This window comes from Peromyscus leucopus, chromosome 12 (genome assembly GCF_004664715.2).
Source record: "Peromyscus leucopus breed LL Stock chromosome 12, UCI_PerLeu_2.1, whole genome shotgun sequence".
Classification (NCBI taxonomy): domain Eukaryota; kingdom Metazoa; phylum Chordata; class Mammalia; order Rodentia; family Cricetidae; genus Peromyscus; species Peromyscus leucopus.
In genome coordinates, this window is record NC_051073.1 from 50,695,053 (window position 1) to 50,718,602 (window position 23,550).

At 39.4% G+C, this 23,550-nt stretch overlaps 1 protein-coding gene across 3 annotated transcripts in view; it reads right to left on the reverse strand.

Moving 5' to 3' along the window:
* The window catches only part of Slc9c1 (solute carrier family 9 member C1), an 88,760-nt gene that overhangs the window by 23,712 nt on the left and 41,498 nt on the right, over positions 1 to 23,550 (reverse strand). For all 3 annotated transcript variants that reach the window (XM_028872137.2, XM_037209738.1, XM_037209737.1), the window contains 9 exons: positions 21,412 to 21,531; positions 18,392 to 18,587; positions 16,773 to 16,958; positions 15,375 to 15,524; positions 13,929 to 13,980; positions 12,331 to 12,479; positions 5,898 to 6,023; positions 4,601 to 4,699; positions 1,745 to 1,918 (listed from right to left, as the gene is read on the reverse strand). In XM_028872137.2, coding sequence (XP_028727970.1) covers positions 1,745 to 1,918; positions 4,601 to 4,699; positions 5,898 to 6,023; positions 12,331 to 12,479; positions 13,929 to 13,980; positions 15,375 to 15,524; positions 16,773 to 16,958; positions 18,392 to 18,587; positions 21,412 to 21,531 — 1,252 coding nt within the window. The remainder of the gene's footprint in view (positions 1 to 1,744; positions 1,919 to 4,600; positions 4,700 to 5,897; positions 6,024 to 12,330; positions 12,480 to 13,928; positions 13,981 to 15,374; positions 15,525 to 16,772; positions 16,959 to 18,391; positions 18,588 to 21,411; positions 21,532 to 23,550) is intronic.

Below are 23,550 nucleotides of genomic sequence, written 5' to 3' on the forward strand. Positions count from 1 at the left end.
TTCAAACGCCAAGCTTTATGCCACTTGTGCGAAACGCCCCACCCACACCAATGCTATGCTTGCTCCTTCATGCTCTACCTATAGCTAAGCTACAATGTAAAGAAAACACTGGCCCTTGAGCATGAATCCAGAGATAACAAACTACCCATCCTCACACCTTCCACTTGCAGCCTCTTATCCACTCATGCTAAGATTCCATTTCTTTTTTGATCCACTCATGCTAAGATTCCATTTTTTCTTTTACCACATTCTTCCCAATCTCACCTACTCTGGCCAGAAAATATATGGTAAATGCTTTCTCTTTTAGTTAAACATCTTTAATTTTCAGATGATATTTTAAGGCTCCTAAAGCTACTCACACTTTTTAAAAATTGTCTCTTCATATAGAACTGCTTATAAAAAAGCATCCAATATTTCATTCTTATTAAAATTTCCCAAATTGTTGCCAATACGTCTCCTTTAACTTGGTTTATTTAAATTAGAGCCTTTGTACATGGGTGTTACACCTCCTGTGTTCATTTTTTCTTTTTATTTAAAAGCTTTTGTCATTTTACATACAAACCACAGTTCCCTCTCCCTCCCTTCCTCTCTCTCCTCTCCACCTCCCCCATCCACTCCTCAGAGTGGGTAATGCCTCCAATGCGGAGTCAACAAAGTCTGGCACATCAAGTTGAGGCAGGACCAAGCCCCTCCTCCCTATATCAAGGCTGAGCAAGGCGTCCTTCCACAGGGAATGGGATCCAGAAAGCCAGTTCATGTACCAGGAATAAATCATGCCCTACTGCTAGGGTCCCCACAAACTACCCAAGCCATACAATATAGTCCCTTGCCTCTCCCCATTCCCGCTTAATGCATCGACTCCCTAGGAAAGTCTGGCCATTTGTCTTTCAGAATCTCCCACATTCTAGATAAAGCAAATGATTCCCTCTTGGTTTCACTGACTTGTTTGTTTCCTGGAAAAACTATTTCTAGAAAATGGTTTGGCCTACAGGTTTAAGGAGCCTCTGGTTTTGTTTCTCCCCTGTGATTTTATAGCTGAAAGTCATTATTCTTTCTGAGGCCAGTGGAAACTTCTGGCACACTGAGGATTTTGTCCTCAGTCATGTCTGGCGTGGGAAGGGGGCTTTTTGTCCACTCTGACCAGCTTTCCTACCAGCACATTCTACTGCTGACTTTCTCCCCTTCCTTACCTTTTGGCACAGTCTTTTTTTTCTTTTCTTTTTGGTTTTTCCAGACAGAGTTTCTCTGTGTAGTTTTGTGCTTTTCCTAGAACTCACTCTGTAGCCCAGGCTGGCCTAGAACTCACAGAGGTCCACCTGCCTCTGCCTCCTGTGTGCTAAGATTAAAGGTGTGTACCACCACTGCCTGGCTTTTCTTGTCCTTTTTATTTAATAAAAATCATTTTATTGTGATGAACTCATAAAATAAAACATCACACAGCTAGATTAAAGTCTTCATTCAAGTAAGAATTTGACTAGTCCTACACTCTATACATCTTAGTGAATGTCTAGCCAGTCAGTATGTGCTAACAAATTTCCTGATTAAATTCTTTCACTGTGGTAGGCTCACTTTTGAAACCATTTTGTTAGGGTATTATGTAAAGTGTGCACACATATGTAAATAATGCATGCTCCTTTACCTTTCCTATACATTGCCACTGGTCCCTAAGCACTATAAGCATTCTAAGTTTAATATCAGGCATAGAATAAGCTACAACAGCAAGAGAGAGATACTGTGTTCTGACCTCCACGACGGTTTTGCAGGTAGCAGAAAATTGCATCCGTGCTTTAGTCAAGCAGTTTAGCTCTCCTATTATCTCCCCGCTGAGCAAATATTCTGTGTAAAATAGTGGATGAGTTTTAACATCTGACTCTGAGGGCACTCTTTCTACCTCCAGCTGTGGCTTTGACATTTTAAGCTGTTAAGAAAGCAAAGAGAAAAAACACATATGCTGGTTAATTTACCTCATCCAAACTGTTTGCTGTTTTTCTGCTTCACTTTTAACAATTACACTGTAACCACATTGTCTTGAAATAGTTCTCCCTTTGGAGTGAAGTTATTAAATTAAGGGTTGTGGTACTTTGAATGTAATTGCCCCCATGACCTCACAGGGAATGGCACTATTAGGAGATGTGGCTTTGTTGGAGTGGGTATGGCCTTGTTGAAGGAAGTGTGTCACCATGGGGTCAGGCTTTGAGGTTGCCTATGCTCAGGATACAGCCCAGTGTCTCAGTCGACTTCTTCTTGCCTGCAAGATGTAGGACTCGCAGCTCCTACTCCAGCACCACATCTGCCTGCACACTGCCATGCTCCCTGCCATGATAATAATGAACTGAGCCTCTGAAACTAAGCTGCCACCTCCATAAGTGTTTTCCTTTATAAGAGTTGCCATGATCATGGTGTCTCTTCACAGCAATAAAAACCATAACTAAGACAGAAGTTGGTACTATTGCTGTGATAGGCCTGACCGTGTTTTTGGTTGGAGTAATATTGACTTTGGAACTATGGATTAGAAAAGCAGCTGAACATTTTAAGGGCTGCTTAATGGGACACCCTAGTAGGAACGTGGAAGACAGTGGTGCTGAGTGTGATTTGATGAATGATGGGGTGCTCGTTCAAGAGGTTTCAGAGGAGAGAAATTTTAGTATGCTGCCTAGAGATCATTCTTGTGAGCTTTTGGTGAAAAAAGTGACTGCCTTTTGTCCTTGTCTTAAGAGTCTGCTTGAGGCTAAAGTGAAGAATTTTGGATTAATTCCATTGGCAGAAGAAATCTCAAGACAGCCTGGTAGAGACGCTGTCAAGTGGTTACTAGTGTTCATACGTACAAAGATTTATAATGAAAAGGAGCAAGCTGAGCAGGGTAAATTACAAAATATAAATTTCAAGGAGAAAAAGAGCACCAGGAAGTGGAATGGAGCCAAATCCTATATTCAAGGAGATAAACGGATTAAGACATGGAATAAAGGAAGTGATGACCTCAGGGCAAGATCCCATCCAGCTAAGTTTCTAATTTGTGAAAGGAACTAAAGAAAAGCTTAGAGCCAGGTGTGGTGGGGCACACCTTTAATCCCAGCACTGGGAAGGCAGAGGCCAACAGATCTCTGAGTTTGAGGTCAGCCTGGTCTAGAGAGCAAGTTTCAGGACAGTCAAGCTTAGGCAGTGAAAGACAGAAAGCTGGTGAAGATATAACTGAACAATGGGGGCATGTCCCTTTTCCAGCAAGCAGCAGAACTTGGCAGCTTCAGCCATGCTATCCTGGTTTTAGAGTTAAGGATAGAGGAAATGGGTTATGGAATTTGCCTCTATGCATAAAGAAAGCCACTGAGGCCAGGCATGTTTCAGGGGTGTCCCTGAAGGCCTAGTAGAAAGACCATTGCGAGAAGCTGTGAAAGTGAAGCCTGGATTGCCTTGGAGAACCCAAGATGTAAGAGATGCCAGAATCATGGAATACCTGTAGAATAGAGCTGATAACAGGGAATGGAACCAGCTCAAGAGAAAGAAGTGTGTTGGAGTCAACAAAGGTGAAAGGAGTTGGAGATCTGAAGAGCGCTTTGACAGAAAACACAGAGATGCCGAGTTTGGAGTTTGCCCACCTAGTTTTGGTTTTGCTTTGGTCCAGTATGTCCTCATTATGCCCCCTTTCCTATGTTTTGGAATGGAAGTAAGTGATCTGCTTTCAATTTTGATTTTTACAGGTGATTACAGTTAACAGATTGCATGAATCTCAGAAAAGACTTTGAACTTCAGACTTTAAAACATTGAGACTGAGACTTTTGAAGTTGGACTAAATACATTTTGCATCATGATATTGTTACAGGCTTATAGGGCCAGGGAGTGGAATGTGGTAGTTTGAATGAAGCTGGTCCCCATAATCTCATAGGGAGTGGCACTGTTAGGAGGTATGGCTTTGTTGGAGTGGGTATGGCCTTGTTGTAGGAAGTGTCTCACTGTGTGGGCAGCCTTTGATGCTTCCTATGCTCAGTATACCGCCCAGTGTCTCAGTTGACTTCCTGTTGCCTGCAAGATGTAGGACTACTCTCAGCTACTCCTCCAGCACCATGCCTGCTTGCATGCTGCCATGCTCCTCACCATGATGATAGTGGACTGAACCTCTGAAACTGTAAGCTGCCACCTCAGTTAAATGTTTTCCTTTATAAGACTTGCCCAGATCATGATGTCTCTTTAGAGCAATAAAAACCCTCAGACAAGCAGTGACTTTCCCACAGAGTATTCTGAAGCAAGGTGGATATTTCTGATTTCTCTCTGTAGTCCAATCTGTATAAATCTTAAAGGGCTGAATCTCCCATTCATATAAACACAAGATGAGTCATGATTGATAGATTTACATCTTCAGTGACAGTCCTTTGTGTCGTTTCCTCTTATCGATTGAAACATGTGGCTTGAAAAGTACCAGGTTGTTGGCCATTGTGTCTGGTCCTGGAAATTATCATTTGCATGCTAACTGCTCTCCTAAGGAAGGATCACTTCAATTATAGCATGGAAAATCACTAATTCTTAATTTTGTAAAATTCTTTTTTTTTCTCTTAACAATAAACAACTTGGATGTTCTCAATTACATTCATAAGCATCTGTCCTTTACCTTGACCATGCCTGAAATAATTACATAGATTCCTTCTGGCTCATCACCTTCTTCAAATATGTTATTTCCACAGTCAAATGTTAAAATTTTTGCTTTTTCCTAAAAAGAAAAAAAAAGTAATTCAGGATGTTCATTTATACTTTAATAGAACTTTTATACATTTAAGGTAAATATACAATAAGATCTAAGAGATTGTGTTGTTTGCAAATTTGTAAGAGAAAATAGGAATGATGACCAGCACATAGAGAAATGTGGAGAATGGTATAAATTTAGTATGAAATGCTCATACATGTATGAAGAAAAATAATCTAGGAATAAAAATGGAGCGTGAGAATGAAAATGTTTCACCTAGGTGAAAAGTTACCATTAGATGAGGCTAATGACATGTTCATGTCTCAGTCACCCTAAAAAACTAAGTATATAATAATCCACTCTGAATACTTAAGGGGAAGAAGTATAATTGTTCTTTTGGTGCTGAACAAGCACTGAAAAGAATATTATTAATACAAGTCAGGCCTACTGACTTATTCATTCCACAGACACTCAATGAATGTACGCTATGCATTATGCAGAATGATGGGGTGGGTATTCAAAAGATGAATGAAGCCAGGCATAGCGGCTCATGTTTGTAATCTGACATCTGGGAAGCTGAGGCGGGATGGTTGAGACTTTGAAGCCATCAAGAAACACATAGCAATATTCTTTCCCAGAAACAGCAACAAAAAGGAAAGATAAAAGATGAGTGAGATAAACAGTGGGGGCAGAGATGTAAAATTACTTGTCATATAATGTACTTAACAGTACAGCAGACATGCATATGGGAAACCACAGGCGTCACATTTCCTTACTTCAAACTAAAGATAACATGACGGTATTCTGGTGGGAAATTAGCCCAAGGGCCTACTTCTTTGACTACTTCTGGTAGTTTAGAGAGGTACAAGAAGTAGGGAAAAATTGAAAAAGGTCTAGGGCCAGTGGACATTTCCAGGAAGTTACACAGAATCCACAGATTAGTGGAATTAGAAAAGAGTGTGGTATGTATGGCGCCATCAGTAGTTCAGCATGAACAGAATAAAGGGTGTGTGGCATGGGGAAGCAGAAGCTGACATGAGAAGCAGGTAGGAGGCAGCTTGGGCTAGAACTTTGGGTTGTATTCAAAGAGATGTTGATTGTATCCTGTAGATAGCAAGGGGCAATTACAGAGTTTTAACTTGGGAATATCACAGTTAAATCCTTACTGTTTTGATGATTATTTGCCAATATATTAAAGGTATTATTAGGAAGCAAAATTTTTTACCTGAATAAACCTTATCATCTCAATATCTTTACTAAGCCAGGGGATATAGAATGGGGATTCTTCAATGTTGAGAGGCTGGATGACGGACTGCAGGTCAAGCACCTCAATCTTTTTGGCCATGATTAACTAGAAGCACAGAATGAGAAACAAGGTGAGCCAAACTCACGTGTACAGAATGAGGAAGAGGAAGATGAGAGGGAGGAGGAAGAGAAGCAGCTTTTTTATTGTATTGCTTTAGTCAGCTGTGTGCTGTGGAGGACACTGCAGATCCAAGGCATAGGATGCAATGCTCTTCCAGCCTGAATTGTGGTGCTTTGAATGACAAGTGTCCCCTATAGGGCCACATAGTTGAACACTTGGTTGTCTCCAATAGGGTCGCGTGTGAGACTTGATAGCCAGCTGGTAACCCTATTTGGGGAGGACTTAAGAGGCGTCACCCTACGGAAGGAGACAAGTCATTAGTGGTGGGCTTTGGGAGTATCAAGCCTTGTCCCACATTAATTTTCTCTCTCTGTTTTACGTTTGAGGTTGAGGATGTGATCTCTCTGCTTCTTCCTCCTGCTGCCATCCCTACAACTTATGACCATGCTTTCCCACCATGGTGAACTTTTGTCCCTCTGGGACTGTAAGTGCCAATAATATGTAGTCAAAATCGTGTGTTCATATCTGTTTGCATCTGCTTTCAGTCACCACACATCGTGTTTCTGAGATTTACCTGTGATTGCAACATGATTTATACAAGTTCAAAGTTGAAGCAACTCAATTGTCAGTTAACAGTAGAGTAATCGTACTATAGTCATAGGATATATAGGTATACACACACACACACACACACACACACACACACACACACACACACATATATATATACATATATGCGCACACACAATAATGAAGATGATGTGAATGAATCTTTGCTCCAAGAGAAGGTGGAGTCAAGCAATCATAAACTAAAATCTTTAGGACCAAGACTCAAACCAGATCTTTCTTCTTTTTTCAGATTTCTCTGGCATTTTGTTACAGTGACAGAATGTCAGTTCTTCCCACATTGATGTACAGTCTTAATGAAATACAACTGGATATTTCCAAAATTACCACACTATCTTTAAAGTTTATTTGAAAACATAAGTGCTAAATCTAGCAAAAAGAATCTTGCAGAAGAAAACTGAAAGATGCAATCAGATGTAAATATTTGTTAAACTTTTGTCCATAATCAAGATAGTGTGGCTTGGTACAATGATAAATACAACAAGAAGAAAGGATCCAGAAACTTACACACACACACACACACACACACACACACACACACACACACACACACCACTAAACCTAAGACAGAACCTCCTACAGTGTAATGGAGTGAAGTGGTCTTTTTCATGAATGGTGCTGGATCAAGTGATTATCCATGTGGGATAATGTTCAATTTAATGTAGTGTTGTGATGTAAGGCATTCTAAATGCCACTACTTCTGTCTCCTTTTTTTTTTTCTATTTCCTATAGGGCAAACTTTCCTTCTAATCAGTATTGGGTTTTTAATTTCAAAATTCTTAAACATTTTCCCTGTTTTTGGATTTTTATCGTATTGTGCATAATAGCCTGAGTTCTAGATTCAGAGTGCCTGGATTAGAAGACTGACTCCTGGGGCTAGAGCGATAGTGTAGTCATTGAATGAGTATACTGCTCCTGCAGAGAACCCGAGTTTAGTTCTCAGCACCCATATGTGGCTCACAACAGCCTGATTCCAGATCTAGGGTAATCTAATGCCCTCTTCGACACCCTGTGACCACCTGCACTCACGCACACTCTGTATGTATGCAATATTTTGAGTATTTTGTATGCAAGTACCAGTTTAAATCATTTCTACCCCTCTTTCTCCTGCCTCCAACTTCTCTCACTCCCTCTCATATGCGTGATGCGTGACTACTTCATTAACTATTGTCACATACATATATACCTACCTACATACATATGCATATATATCGTATATCATCCTGTTGAGTGCATTTGGTGTTAGCAGTATGTGTATGTGTTTAGAGATGACTGCTTGGCATACAATAACCTATCTGGGCATATGTTTTCAAAGCTGAATTTTTAATTTACCATTTATGCTGACTGTGTTGGTTTGCATTTAGTCTATAGTATTTAAATTTAGTTTATCGTAACTTGACTGAGCATTAAGAATTTTTTGCATTTTTGTGAGTTGACAAGCAAACCTATCATTACTAGCTTTCATTTTATTAGTACTGTTTTTCTTTGTTTTATGATGGTTTCATATAGTCCAGCTTAGCCTCTAATTCACCTCTACCCGAAGATTACCTTGAACTCAGGATCTGCCTGCCTCTGCTTCCAAAGTGCTTCCATTATAGGCATGCCCTACCACTACCAGCTATTTTTCTTTTAATATATGTAATTAACGTATTTATAGTACTAAGCATTGAATGTAGGGCTGTGTTTATGGCAGGCAAGCACTTGCCCCTGGAACTACATTCCTAGTTTCTTAGTTTCTGCTTTTGTAAGATTTACTTTTAGGTTTAATTATGTGCACGTGTGTGTGGAGTATATTGTGCAAGTGAGTGCTCACAGAGGCTAGAAGAGGATGTGAGACCTCCTGGAGCTGTAGTTAAAGGCTGTCTTTAGTTCACAACATGGGTATTGGGAACTGAACTTGAAACTTGGGTCCTCTACAATGGCAATATGTACTCTTAAAGAGATGAGTCATTCATCTCTATAGTTTCTATTTCACCTTTCTTTTCCTGTCTTCCTTCCCTTATTTCCTTCTCTCTTTTCTCCCTCCCTTCCTCCCTCCCTCCTTCCCTCCCTTCCTTCCCCTCCCTCCCTCCCTTCCTTTTTTTTTTTTTGAAACAAAGTCTCTCTATGTAGCTCTTGCAGACCTGGAGATGGTTTTGTACTTAAGGCTGGTCCAGTACTCACAGAGATATGACTACATCTGCCTTCTGAGTTAATTTCTATTTCTTAAAGAGAAGAGTGATAATATGTATTCTTTGATTATTAGAGATATTAAGTATCTCTTAAAAATAGCCATTGACAAGTGTTCTTTTTGTATCTGTACCTGTTTCAGTTCCTATTCAGGCTTTCTGTTGGAGTCTCCGCCCTTCCTCATCATTTATGGGAGCACTGTGTGTGGAAATAGCTTTTTCTGAAAACTACTCTTAACTTCAGAAAATGAACTTTGGCTGAACCTTATATCCAAGTTAATGATATGCTGTGAGACCATTTAAGCCACGTAGTCAATCTGTCCTGAGTACTCAGTCTAAGTTTAACCTGCCTTTAGGAAAACAATGTAACCAACTTTATTATGCCTTGGATTTTTACATGTAATCAGTTTTACAACCTAAGCTAAACATAAGCTTTATTCTTAAGTTATATAGTCTTCCACATCCCTGGCCCCAAATAATGTATGTACACCATGGTAATCATTTGCTGAAAGCAGTCAGTAGGTTGAAAGAAACCTTCAAGGAAACAAGCATCCACCATAAATGTTGGAAACAATATGTGGCTATGGTTTGATAACATCTGTTTGTGGCATTTGAGTGCTATTCTATTAGAGGTCAGAAGAGAAGTCTTTCCTGTGCAAACTCTGACAGAAAAAATGACTGAACTTCCTCATTTCTTTCTCATGCTGTGCTTTTTGTGCAGTTCAACACATATAGAGCAAAGCCCTTTGCTAGGGACAGACAGCACAGACAGAGGGAAGACATGGAGAGAAGTGGAGAATTCAGATTTGGGCTCTCTCCTCGTCTAAACTACTGAATGACTCTTACTGCCTCGGACACAACGCTGACACACTCTGGGAAATATTTCTATCATTATGTAGAGGGTAACTCTGGTTACAAGTGTTGTCTTCCACACTGTGCTTTGCCCACTACCTCACTTTTAATATATTTCTTTTTTTAAATTTTATTTAATTTTCATTGATTCTTTGTGGATTTCACATCATGTATTCTGATCCCACATGTCTCCCCATCCCCTCAAAACAAAACAAACTTTAAGAGAAAAAAAACAAAGGAGGGAGAGAGGGAGGGAGGGAGGGAGAGAGAGAGAGAAAGAGAGAGAGAGACAGAGAGAGACAGAGAGAGACAGAGAGAGATAGAGAGAGAGAGACACACACAGAGAAGAATCTTGTTATGAAGTTGTAGTATGGCCCAGTTTACTAGTCACACACACAGTTTACTAGTCCATTCATCTTTACTTGCAGGGTTCATTGCCACAAGTCATTGGTCTAGTTCAAGGCCTCTGGCTTCTGCGGCACTATTGATAATGGTTCCTCATTGGAGCGCCTCTTGGCTATCTTGTTGATGTCCTGTATTGTGGGGATCCTGTAATTTTAGATCTGTAAGTTCATTCCCTTCACATGCTCAACAGGTCATAGATGAGGTGGATGTTGGGGTGGGCCAACTCATAGCCCTGGTTCTGGGCCTAGGTGGTAGCTGGGTTGGTCAGCCTGCCTGCTTTCTTCCAATATCACTATCCAGGCAAGTAACACATTTTAATGTGTAAAATTTTACATTTTATGTGGTATTATCTACTTAACTTTTTTCTTAGCAGATATGGGCTTTGTAATGAGTGGATCAGCAAGGTTTTTCCACATAAAGAATAAAAATAGCCCATATGTAGCATTATAGTGATTTTATAGTTTTATAGTTATTTTCATATAAATTTTGAATCATTTGTTGAATAATCCATCATTTCTTCCAAATTTTCAATATCACTTTAACATTAGAATACTTCGTATTCAGGTGTGTCGCTGGAATCAGGTATGTTCTATTCACCCATTTCCCCCATTTTTACTGTAATTTCTCATTATTTTATTATTATAGAATGTCTAAATATCTAGTATAGTAGACAGTCCCTCACTGCTCTCTTTCTCCAATCTAAAATACATATAGTGTAAGTTTACTGTGTTAGGTATTTTAACCACTCTGTGGTGGCACTAACTACATCTGTATTGTTCAGTCATCTCCGGTGGCTTCCACAACTCTTCATTTTGCAATGTTTTATGTGAATTGCACAGAGTTTGTGACTGGGTAATTTCCCTTAGCATACTATCTTCAGTGTTCATCTGCACATGGCCAGCATTCATTTCTTTATTAAGACTGAGTATATTTGATTCTATGCACAGGCACTTATAGCATAATCATTGATCTCTATGTGGCAGATACTGTGCATATTATTTCTATGAATAGGTGTATGAATCTCTATTAAAGATTCTGCTTTGCTACCTCTGAGTGTATGTCCAGAAAAACTGCTAGTCCAAATGGCAATATTAATGTGCTGTGAGAATTCAATACAATTTCCATAGAGGCTGTACCAGTTTGCATTCTCAACAATGGCACACAGGGATTCCATTTTCTCAACTTGCTTACCAACATGTGATATTTCTGTTTTCCTGAGTTGGGGTGGCCATCCTGCTGAATGGAAAATGCGATTTCATTTCCATTTGTTGTCTGGCTTGTTTTGATTTTCATTTCCCTGGGGATCAGTGTTTTTGGCAAACTTCTACATGCTTATTGGGCCATTTGCATGTCTCTTGGGGATGCCTTTTCAGATCCGTTGCTCTTTTGAAGATCAGGTTTTATTAGTTTTAGGAGAATTCTCTACATATCAATAAGTGTATAGATTGAAAATATTTTCTCTCACTCCCTGGGTCACTTTTTTTTCAGTATTAATAATTTGATGCACATTTTAAAAATGCTGTTTCTTTTCTTTAATTTTTTTTGGTCTATTTTTGCATGTGCTTTTGACATTAATTCCAAGAAATCAGCCTAGTTGGTAGTGGAATTTTAGCCCTATGTTTTCTTCTTTCAGTTTTATGGTTTCAGAGTTCATGGATTCGTTTTGAATTATTTTCTCTGCGTGGTTTTAAGTAAAGGTCCAACTTCCTTATTTTCCAAAAATAACATGTAGTTTGATGTTGTTGGTTTTAATCATTCTGCTTGTCTTTGCCTGTTGTTTGGAGAGCTTAATCTAAATTTAAGTTAACTTCTTTAAATTTTCTTTAAGATTTCATATCTACACTCCACTTCCCTCCTCCAACTCCCCACAAGATCTACTTCTGTCATTTTGACTTTTTTTTTCTATTTGCCTTTTCTAAACACTTAAAGGTTTTTTTTTTTGTTGTTTTTTGGTTAACATTATTATGTTATTTTTGCTCTGCTTAGTTTGATTTTTATAGGGAATCACTGAGGTTCTTTTTCTTTTGTGTGAATTCCTTGAAAACTTTTGGGGACTATCATGAGAAGTACTTTTAACATTGTGGAGTTCCCACAGTGTAGTGTGAGTTTGCACAATATTTACTTTCATGGAGCACAAACAAACAAACAAACAAAAAACACTTTCAATATCTCCAGTCTCATCCTTTTCAGTTGTTCATGTCACAAAACTACAGGATTACTCTGAAAATACACCATCTTACCTTGTTAATTTCAATATCTTCTATTTTATGTATAATTCCTTTGGACCTGAAAGCCTTGACAATTTCTCTAGCCATATTGAGCATGACATTAATCTCCTCTTTGGTTTTCAGAGTGACAGCAGTTTCTGGATGATCATACTCTAAGTAGCCTGAAGAACAATGCAATATTGTCAGGTAAAATGAGAAGATTGCCTTAAGTATTTTGTGAGGACAAAAACTAACCCTTCTTTAAGTCAACGAAGTGCAACTTTCACTACAGGGGTGTGTATCTCACTGTCGGGCCTGTTACCATCAATCCCTCATCAGTCCTGCTGGGATTCTGTCATTTTCTTGGTTACACCCACACTGTGCTAAAGCCCATGGAAAAAGGATGTAAAGCTCTATCCCTAAACTAATGGTTACATTGGCCCACCGTCACTGGGTCCTGCAAGCATGCTGGGGACCATGTATCTGGTATTCATGATCCACTTTTCTGTACAGTTCAAAACAGGATTTTTGACTATATACTACATGTTCAGCTGTGGTTTCTGATGAACTCCTATACCTCATCCCGGGTCACTTTCCTCAAGTCTATTGGTAAATCTAGAAGACACAGCCATCTGTACCTTTTGACTTGTTTTGTCTGGATTACTAGATGCCCATGTAAACCTCACCCACTCACATGGGATATGTGATTTCCCCTGGTCATGACCTCTTCTCTGTCCTGTGACTAGTTGTCCTACAGCTCTCTTAAGCTTCATTCTCAGGTTCTCTGTATTCTTTTGCTACCTGCCACTTCCTATCAACATGTCTTCACATGTGAGCACTATGTTTTCAAGGGTGTTTATTCTACTTAGGATTTTTCCTCTACCAGAAATACAGCCTAGCATGACTCAGAGATGACACCCTTGCCAGGTGGGCATTGGGCCCTCTGCATTCCTCAGAGAAGTCCCCAGGACTCTATTCTGATTTCAGTCCCCAAATCCTAAATCTCCCTGTGGCAATACTCTTTGAGTCACTGAGGAACACACAAGTTGTGTCTAGTTTGGAAGAAAGGGGGATTCATAAAGCTATGGATGATGTAAAGAGTCATGGTGTGGTAATGGGGATTGTTTGAACACACATTAAAAACTTTCATTGTGTCAGGTAGAGAGCAAGTGTGATGAGTAATACTATGCTAACAAATTTGTTATATGTTAATATAACCTTACAGTAATATTGCATACACTAGAAAACACAATCATGTGGGTTAAGTTTACCATTTTACTATTAAGAATTAAGGTTTGGGGGGTGGAGAGATGGTTCAGTGTTTACAAACACTTACTGCTCTTGAAGAAGACCAAGGTTCAGTTTTCAGAACCCACATGATGCTCACAACTGTCTGACTTCAGTTCCAAAGGATGCTACACCTTTTTCTGACCTCTTGTGGAACTGCACACACATGGTGCTCAGACATGCATGCAGACAAAACACTCAAACACATATAATAAAGACAAACATTTACAAAAAAAAGAAGAGGTAGGTTTCCTCACAGATTTTTGGTGCTAAGACCCACTGCTTTTCTGAAGTTGTCGTGACAAGAGATGTTTAAGTTGCATATTTAGAGTGAAGGTCCCTACCTAGCTCTTTCATGGCACGTTCCATATTCTTTGTTACCCGCATTAACAATATCTATAGAGCAAAAAAAAAAAAAAAAAAAAGACATTATTTCTGTTGGAAAAATAAAACAGTACAAATAGCTTTACATTTGTAAATGATTTTTAAGCTAATTTGATAGATTTATTAAAAAGAACGATGGAGGGTAGGGACAGATGTCTCAGAGGTTAAGAGCACTTGCTGTTCTTACAGAGGACCTGGGTTCAATTCTCAGCACCCACCAAGTGGCTTACAACTGTCCCTAAGTTTGGTTCCAGGGAATCAGGTGCTCTCTTCTGGTCTCCACAAGCACCTGGCATCCACGTTGTGCACAGACAGACATGTATGCAAAACACATACACATAAAATAAATTTTTTTTTGTGTTTGATGGAGAATGTTTTAAGAGTCAGAATAGAATTTGGCAATGAGCTTTCAAATGATAGATGCTGGGATGTTTTTCAATATCAAATGCATAGAAGATTGGATAAAAGTGTATGAGAATTGAAACAACAAATATTGCTTGATGTTTTAGAAACCCCAGTTTTTTGTGTCCTCATCTTTGCCTTCTTAAATCCCATTGCTAGATATTAGTCATGAGAGATGGTAAGCAAGCTTAGGAAAATTGGCTTACAATTGCAGGTAGAGAGAGGAGAAATGCTCTTTAGGTCCTCTACCACGTGTTGGGTGTACAATATTTTTACTATGCTTGTTGTGGCACATAAAATTTGGCATTCAAGTGTTACAAATTATTTTGAAAGACAAATATTGAACTCCACCTAGCTGTCAAACTTCTAGGTATGTACAGACATCAATCTGCTTCAAATTGAGAGCAAAATATAAAAATAAAATAAAAAGAACTTAGGTCTAAGGTTTAAGGGCGTCTTTGCCACCTACTAGCCATGGGAGTGTAGGCATGATCAAGCAAATTGCTCTTGGCCCCATTTCTCATCTGCATAATGAGAGTATGTAATTGGGCACATGGAGATAATTGTTGTTTTCCTTACTCCTTTTTGTCTGCCAGACCACTGGCTTCTATTGCTCATACCTTTTATTTGGGTAAGAAGTGGAAGGAGCTTTGGGGCATGATGAGAGAGCTCTGCTCAACACTGCGGCCGCTCCAAAAGCTCTGCTCAACACTGCGGCCGCTCCTCCTCACTTCGCACTATTTCCTGACTGATCTTGGAGGCTGCATGCGGAGAGAGTTGAGCACTGTGCAGGGATGCAAAGGCGCCTCCCAAGGTCCTCCTTGTGGACTAATATGGCACAGACTTTCTAGTTCAAGAAGAGAAGTGCTGTGGTAATAGACATAGACCAGTTATGCAGGAGTCAGAGACTACACCTATTTGGAAAGATGTCGGACAAGATGTGTGACGGCAACCATGTAGCGAACAGAGTGAAGGTGTCTTCTCCTGTTTGGCTTTTCTCTCACCTCTTTAGTCTGTTTGGAACTTGCAATATGATCGATTATATTCAGTACATCCATTTCCCCTTGGACATAGCCTTTTAGTACAGCGTACCGAAAGGATATCTGATGGCTCATCCTTTTGTCTATTATTTGCAGCAACTTTGGTATTATGAGCTAAAGAAAAAAAAGAGACTATTATTAAACATTAATTGCATGTTTTGTTTATATTTAGCTTAGTTTGGCCAGTTGCGTTCTCTGATTCAGGCTAGCAGTACAAGATATGAGCCTTTATTTCTGCTCCTGCTGTCATACCTCCCTCCCATGACAGACTCTTGTCCCTATAAAACCCTAATGCTTTCTTCTATAAGTCTTCACCTTGGTCATGGTGTTTTACCACAGCTGTATAAAAGTAACCACTATGCTACTATTTTGCACCCATCCAGCTCTGTGACTTAGGAATGTGTGGATTCCATGCCTTTTCCCTTCTGAAAGTATGCTCCATAGGAACAAAGATCACATCTAGTCTCTCTTCATACTCACAGGGTCTACCCCTTGACATGAGCATTCAGAGTTACCTGAATGTATTTCCAACCTTTTCTTAGACAGCTTACCCATTCCTCGCCTGCTTAGTAGAGTCTGTATACCACACATTAGAAAAAAATGAACTATAAACTTTGGAATATTCTAGACCTTCTGCCCTCAGATTGAATTGTGGATTAGTATATTTACTGTCTCACAGAATACCACAAAAGTAGAAACTAATAATTGACTACTTTAGTCCTGGTTCTTTTAGGTCTTAGTAGCAAAAGCATTTCTAAGAATGTATAAGAAAGACATAAACATTCTATGACTGTTTCTCTACCTATACATCCTCATATGATGTATCCTGGAATAACTTTCCAATTACTTATGTAATCATATAAGAAGTAACTGCCATCATACACATGAAAGCAGCATTGATCAGACGTAATTTTGGATAGCATAACACTGAATTTACACTATATGAAATGCATACTATCTTAGTTCTTGATCTGTGTAAATATATACTATTGGCTTTGTCACTATGGATTTTTTTTTGGTGGTGATTGTTATGATTATTTCCATTTTTAAACTCCCACGTAACTATACAAAGAAGTATTACTTAGAATTAGTATTAGTATTTACATAAACATGACTTTTTCAAGCACTCTCTATTAAAAGGGAAAGCTGTGATGAATGTCTGTAGTTCCTTGAGCTAAACTGATTTATAATAATTGGAGTATTTGAAAGCTTGGCTTGCTAGAAGTAGTTAACCATTCAGACCCAAACATCAGCCCAGAAGCCAGTGTTTACCCTGAAACTGTTGACCTGATTTTAAACTGACATTCCCTGTCACAGACCCCACAGAGGAAGCCAAAGTCACGCGCTTTACTTGAGCTTTACCTTCAAGAAGCGCAGGATCCGAAGAAGTCGAACTATGTTCATGAAGATCACAGTCTCAGTTAAGTCTAAATTGTAATTAATGGAGTGTGTTTCAGTAAGCACTACATCTACTATGCCCACTAAGGTGATCCCCAGCTCTAACATGAGCCAGGTGTGCGAAAAAAATTCCTTCCTCATTGCTGCCATCTGTTGATACAAAAAGAAATTACATCGTCATATTTTCTGCTTCTGTTAAAACCGACCCCCCCCCCCCAACAAGAATGTAAACATTATCAACTGGGCTTTTTTCTTCATCGACCTATGACTCTATACGTCAGAAATACCACCAACACGCAAGCAAGCGGAGGATGCTTGTGACTGCGTCCTTTAGAGGAGGGAAACTGTGAAGACTGATGATGTAGACCTAATTGTACAGTGTGGGTATAGATGAAAGATTTATCAAATGACACTGGAGTTGTCACTGGTCAGTAGTTGGAGGGAAAGACAAATTCACACAAAAATATCCCACATCAGGGTTCCTTAATTTCAAACAGCCCTAAAAATATCCTACATCAGGGTTCCTTAATTTCTTTTTTCTTTTTTTTTTTTTTTTTTTTGCTTTTTCGAGACAGGGTTTCTCTGTGTAGCTTTGCGCCTTTCCTGGAACTCGCTTTGGAGACCAGGCTGGCCTCGAACTCACAGAGATCCGCCTGCCTCTGCCTCCCGAGTGCTGGGATTAAAGGCGTGCGCCACTACCGCCCGGCATGGTTCCTTAATTTCAAACAGCCCTAAATGCCACAGGAATCCCAAGGTTTCTATTTATATTACTTAATTGTATCAAATGTGTGACACTGAGAAGTAAGAATATCAGATATATATGTAATTCACATGAGCTAGATTTTATTAAATCAGTTCAAGATTTAAAGATTAATTTGGTGAAAGGATTTTTTTTATTCTATTTTGCTCTGTGATGATGAAAAACAAAAGTCACTTTCAATATCTTGAAAATTTAAGTGAATATAAACGTTTTATCAAAACTACCTTGATAATTGTGCCAATGCTTTTATTTCAGGACAGTGAAAAGCTAACAGAAGGCATCACACATGACACATGATCAAATATGTACATTTCAGAAATTCTTTCTGTCTACTATTTTTTCAAGCCATGTGTTCCTGCCTTAGAGTAGTTGGACAGAAAACAGACTCCAGGTTTTGGGTGCATTCTGTTTTGTTTTGGTATTTTTTTGTGTTCTTTGTTTTTTGTTTGTTTGATTTTCACTTTTTCTGGGGGTGTGGAAAACATGAAATGGTTTTGATATGGAGGTGGGTAGGATCTGGGAGAAGTTCCCGGAAGGGAAAGAATAAGATCGAAATATCGCATATGGAAAGGTGTTTTAAAGGAATATCACTAATGCAGTTTAGACTCAATCTGCATCCCTTTCACCTCCACCATTGTATTTTGACAAATACAGAGTCAATGCTTAAAGCATCAATTACTTGTTATTGTTGCTCTCAACATCACCTTTACAAATTAAATTTGTGGGCTTTGAGAAGGGAGTTCACAATATTCTCTTAGAAAACTTTAGCCGATGTTGAAATGTGCCTCCCATAACACACTCATGTGCACAAATTTTAGATTACCTTAAGTAGAGCCTCTAGAGTATAAAAGCTAAGAAAATAGTAGTTAGCACATTTTATTTCATCTTTATAGATGTCCTTTAAGCGAGATATCCAGCAGATTATCATAGGATATATGCTCATTAATACAGCAAGGTATCCAGTGTACTCAAATTCATCTGTAAAGACGATTTTATGGCATAAATGAAGAAACAAGTATCTGCAAGAAAATAAAAAAGAAAGACAATTTTATCCAAAAAAAATAATTACATAAAATGTTCTTTCCTTATTTGGTCAGTTCTGTTCTACTTAACTGGAGCCAGAGAACCCTGCTGAATTCTAGGCAGTAGCATCACTAGTTAGGTATCTGCATCTTGAACAAATCTGATGATTGATAAGTCATTTTGTTTTAAGAAGAGTTTCCATGGAGATACCTGGTGTGGGAGAATCTAGCAGTTCCTAGAAGCAAAGAGTTTTTAAACAGAAATCCCAGTGCCAAGGGCGGGCTACCTTCCTATGAACTGCTGTCCAGGGAGGTCCGTCCGGTCCCCCAAACAATAGAGGGAATTGCTACCACTGATGGATGCCAACCAGAGCTAGTTGGTGAGAGACTATTGCTTGGCCCAAATGTCTTGATGACAGGATACAGAGAAATCAAACTGAAACTGAGCTGAAAGCTTCCTCCCTGCTGGCTAGCCCTCATAGTTTCATAAGACGGCATGAAGCTTCTGGGGAAAATTGTCATGAACTGTCTTGTTCAGCTGTGGAAACTGTGTGCAACAATGCTAACTGGCCAGGCAAGAACTCCCTGGTTCGACTGTGGTAAGTCTGTTAGAGGGCCAACCAATTGCTTTCTTTCTTCCTTTATTCTCTCTCTCTCTCTCTCTCTCTCTCTCTCTCTCTCTCTCTCTTTCGTTTTTCCATTTTTTTCAAGACAGGGTTTCTCTGTGTTGTTTTGGTGCCTGTCCTGGATCTTGCTCTATAGACCAGGCTGACCTTGAACTCACAGAGATCTGCCTGGCTCTGCCTCCCGAGTGCTGGGATTAAAGGCATGTGCCACGACCGCCCGGCCCAATTGCTTTCTGATTGGGTTTGATGCTCACACCACATGAGGGAATTCATATCTCGTCAAAAAGTCTGTAGTTATGGAGCTTGGAGGCTCTAGTGGAGACACCACTGCTCTCTATGTGATAAATTGAAGTGACGGTACCCACCCAAGCTACAAAAGAGCCATGTTTATGCTCATAGACTAGTGCTATTGTCAGCTTTGACAAGAGAAGTTTTCTTTTGTATTTGTACAGAGAATAAATGACTGTTAAATGTACAGTCATAAAGGGGACATCTGTATTACCCCTTGTGGGGGCTCAGGGAACACCATGGGAGAAAGGACAGACAAAACGCAAAAGTCAGAGACAGCAGGGAAAGCAGCGTAGAACACTGACTTCCAGGTCTAACGAAACTGTTGCACTCTGGAACTCACAGAAACTTTCATTGCACAAGATCTGCAAGAGACTAGGACTGTCAACATGCTGTAATGTCTAGAGTACAGGATCCTCTCTCTCCTGTGGCTATACATGCAGTTAACAGTTGATGGGAGAATGAGAGAGACATTTTCTTCAGTGAGGTAGCCACTGGTAAGTAGTAGATCCCAGGCCCTCTAGCTGTGGTGAGACTCCAGCCACAACCCAGGCAATCTTTCTCCTCATAGCTCTCACAAGAACCATGTTCCTTTATCATGGGACTGGGCATTTCCAGATAATAAACCCAAAATGTGGAAGGGCTGAAGACAGAACTGTTTGATAACATTTTAGTTAGACCCATTGTTCTTGTAGATGGTCTTATCCAGCAATATCCTGGGATCTTTTTAAATATCTGCTTCATTCAGAAATATAAAAAAAATGGAATATATCCAGCTCTCACTGGATGGGATTAGCCCACCTTTTGCCCATTTTGTGGGTATATCTTTCTACTCCCTCCTTTTGCATAGGGCCCTAAAAGAACTAATTTTTCTTTCTCCAAGTGAGTTGAAGCCCACACCTCTGTCCCGATATCTATTAAACCTTTTACTAGATCCCTGTCTCTCTCAAATCCTGTTCCTTAAAAAAAAGTTAGGTACAAATGTTCCTGTAAACAAACTCCTACCCACGCACCTACAAATCCCTACTCAGGCTCAGGTAAACATCTGTACTAGCTAGTTTTCTGTCCACTGGACACAAATTAGAGTCATTTAGGAAAAGGAAACCTCAATTGAGAGAATGCTTCCACCAGGCTAACCTGTAGGCAAGTTTATGGTACATTTTATTGATTAATGATTGATGATCAATGTGAGAAGGCCCAGGCCATCATGGGTGGTGCCATCCCTGGGCAGATGGGGTTGTGATATATGAAAAAGTAGGATGAACAAGCTATGTATAACAAGCCAGTAAGCAGCATTTTCCATGGCCTCTCCATCAGTTTTTACCTCTAAGTTCCAACCTTGAGTTCTTGCCCTCACCTTCCTGGATGATGACTTAGAAGCTGTAACATGAAATGATCCCTTTCCTCCCCAAGTTGCCTTTGGTCATGGTGTTTCTTCACAGCAATAGAGACTAAGACAATACTAAAGAAACTCATTTAGGGACACACACACACACACACACACACACACACACACACACACACACACACAGACAAAAGTTTGGACAGTTTGGAAGAAGAGTTGGGAGGTGAATATGTACATGTATGAAAATATCACAATGAAACATATTATGCATAATTAACATGCTTATAAAAAAGAGAACATTAACTAGAGATTTAGCACAGTAGTAGAATGTTTGCCTACCTTCATATACAGCACTCTAAAAATACAAAACACCCCAGTCTAAAAAATACAAACAAAATGTCATTCTTATATCTTTCCTTCTTTTAAGTAATTTTTGTGTGTTTGTAAAGAATTAAATGGTAATCTACTTCAAAATAATCTGCAAAGTACGTAGGCTATAATTTTAAAAGGAACTAACTTTCAAAAGTTATCATTACATTTTTTTAATTTCAGGATTGCTCACCTTGATGGAACCCCTTTATCTTTTTTAGTATTATACACCCAGTTGAGTAGTAATTTTCTAATGAAGGCGAGGAATTTTTTGCTTTCAGAATACTTCTTTATGGTCTCAGGACTCATATATCTAAAAAAATATAGAGAAATCATTAAATGTGTTTTAAATTCTTTGAGATAAGGCCAGTGCAGTACTGTCAGAACGCAGGAGGACTATTCTATATGATGACTAAACAAGATGTTTCATGACATAGCTCCAAGCCACGAACAGTAGATATATAACTGTGAAGTCGGGTTGTGAGACCAACTCATTAAAAGGAGTCCAGATTGTTGGGGGATACAATTACTAAAGATCTAAAAGACCAGGGAGCAACAGTCAGCCATGTTTCAAATATTTGACACCTAGGATTTTATTTTAGATGTGATCATTTATTATGGCAATGAAGAAATGATCTCTCTAACATGCTTGTTCAAGGAAATAAATGCTGTGGATACCGTTCTATATAAATAAAACACTGATGGCCAGTGACCAGGCAGGAAGTAGGTGGCCAGGCAGGAAGTAGGTGGGACAAGGAGAGAGGAGAATTCTGGGAAGCAGAAGGCTGAGGGGAGAGACACTCTGCAGCCACCGCCAGGACAAGCAGCATGTAAAGACTCTGGTAAGCCACCAGCCACGTGGCAAGGTATAGATTTATAAAAATGGGTTAATTTAAGATAAAAGAACAGTTAGCAAGAAGCCTGCCATGGCCATACAGTTTATAAGTGATATAAGCGTCTGAGTGATTATTTTATAAGTGGATTGTGGGACTGCAGGGCTTGGGGAACCTGGAGAGAAGCCCTCCAGCAACAGATAAAACTAGCTCTGTCAGGCTGGGATAACTGAGCAGTATATAGAGCATCTATCCCACCTCACACAGGTTTCCCTTCAAGGCAAGTAGTCGGGTTTAAGCGACTACAAAAAGGTAAACATGTTAATTTGGAGAGGTCAGTGTCATAAGAGACTCAAAGGCATGTTGACAATGCTTACTAGAAGGTGCTTATGGATTTCCTTTAATTTTTGTGTTGAAATAGCTCAGATCTGTTAATAGCGGCTTGGTTTTGCTTAGAAAGTCTGCTTGATTTTATTAGGAATTTATCTTTCCTAGGTCCTCTGTCTTTATTGGAAAGTTCACCAAGCTTTGTGCCCTACTGTGCCATGTCGCTTAATTGAAGAGTATTGGAACCCCAAGTGCAAAGGCTGACTTTGTCTTTCCTCTTGATTATTTTGTCTCACTCTGAAATTTACATAGTATTTTTTTGCTCTAGGTGTATATATATATATATATATATATATATATATATATATATATACACACACACACATATACACACATACATACATACATATACATACATACATATATATGCATATGTATATATATTTTCTGTACAGACTGATCTTTATTAATATCTACAATTGTTGGTTACTTTATAGATTTAAAATATATAGAAGACTAGGTACTTACTAAAAATCATAAACTTAGAACACATTTGGGGAAAATCCTATTTTTCATTTTTTTAAAAACCTTTCTCTCTCTTTTTTTTTATATATAAGAGATTTTTCTAGTCATTTTACATATCCGCAACAGATTCCCCTGTCCTCCCTCCTCCCACCCACTCACCAGCATTCCCCTTGACCCACTCCCCATTTCCACATACTCCAAGGCAAGGACTCCCCTGGGAGTCAGCCCAGCCTGGTACATTCAGTTGAGGCAGGTCCAATCCCTTCCTCCCTGCACCAAGGCTGAGCAAAGTGTCTCAGCATAGGCCCTAGGTTCCAGAAAGTTGGCTCGCACCAAGGACAGGTCCCAGTCCCATTGTCTGGGGGCTTCCTAAACAGTTCAAGCTAATCAACTGTCTCACTTATCCAGAGGGCCTAGTCCAGTTCCATGGGGGCTCCTTAGCTGTTGGTTCACAGTTCATGTGTTTCCACTAGTTTGGCTATTTGTCCCTGTGCTTTTTTCCAATCATGGTCTCGATATCATTTGCTCATATAATCCCTCCTCTTTCTCATCGATTGGACTCCTGGAGCTCCACCTAGGGCTTGGTCATGGATCTCTGCATCTGCTTCCATCAGTCACTGGATGAGAGTTCTATCATGACAGTTAGA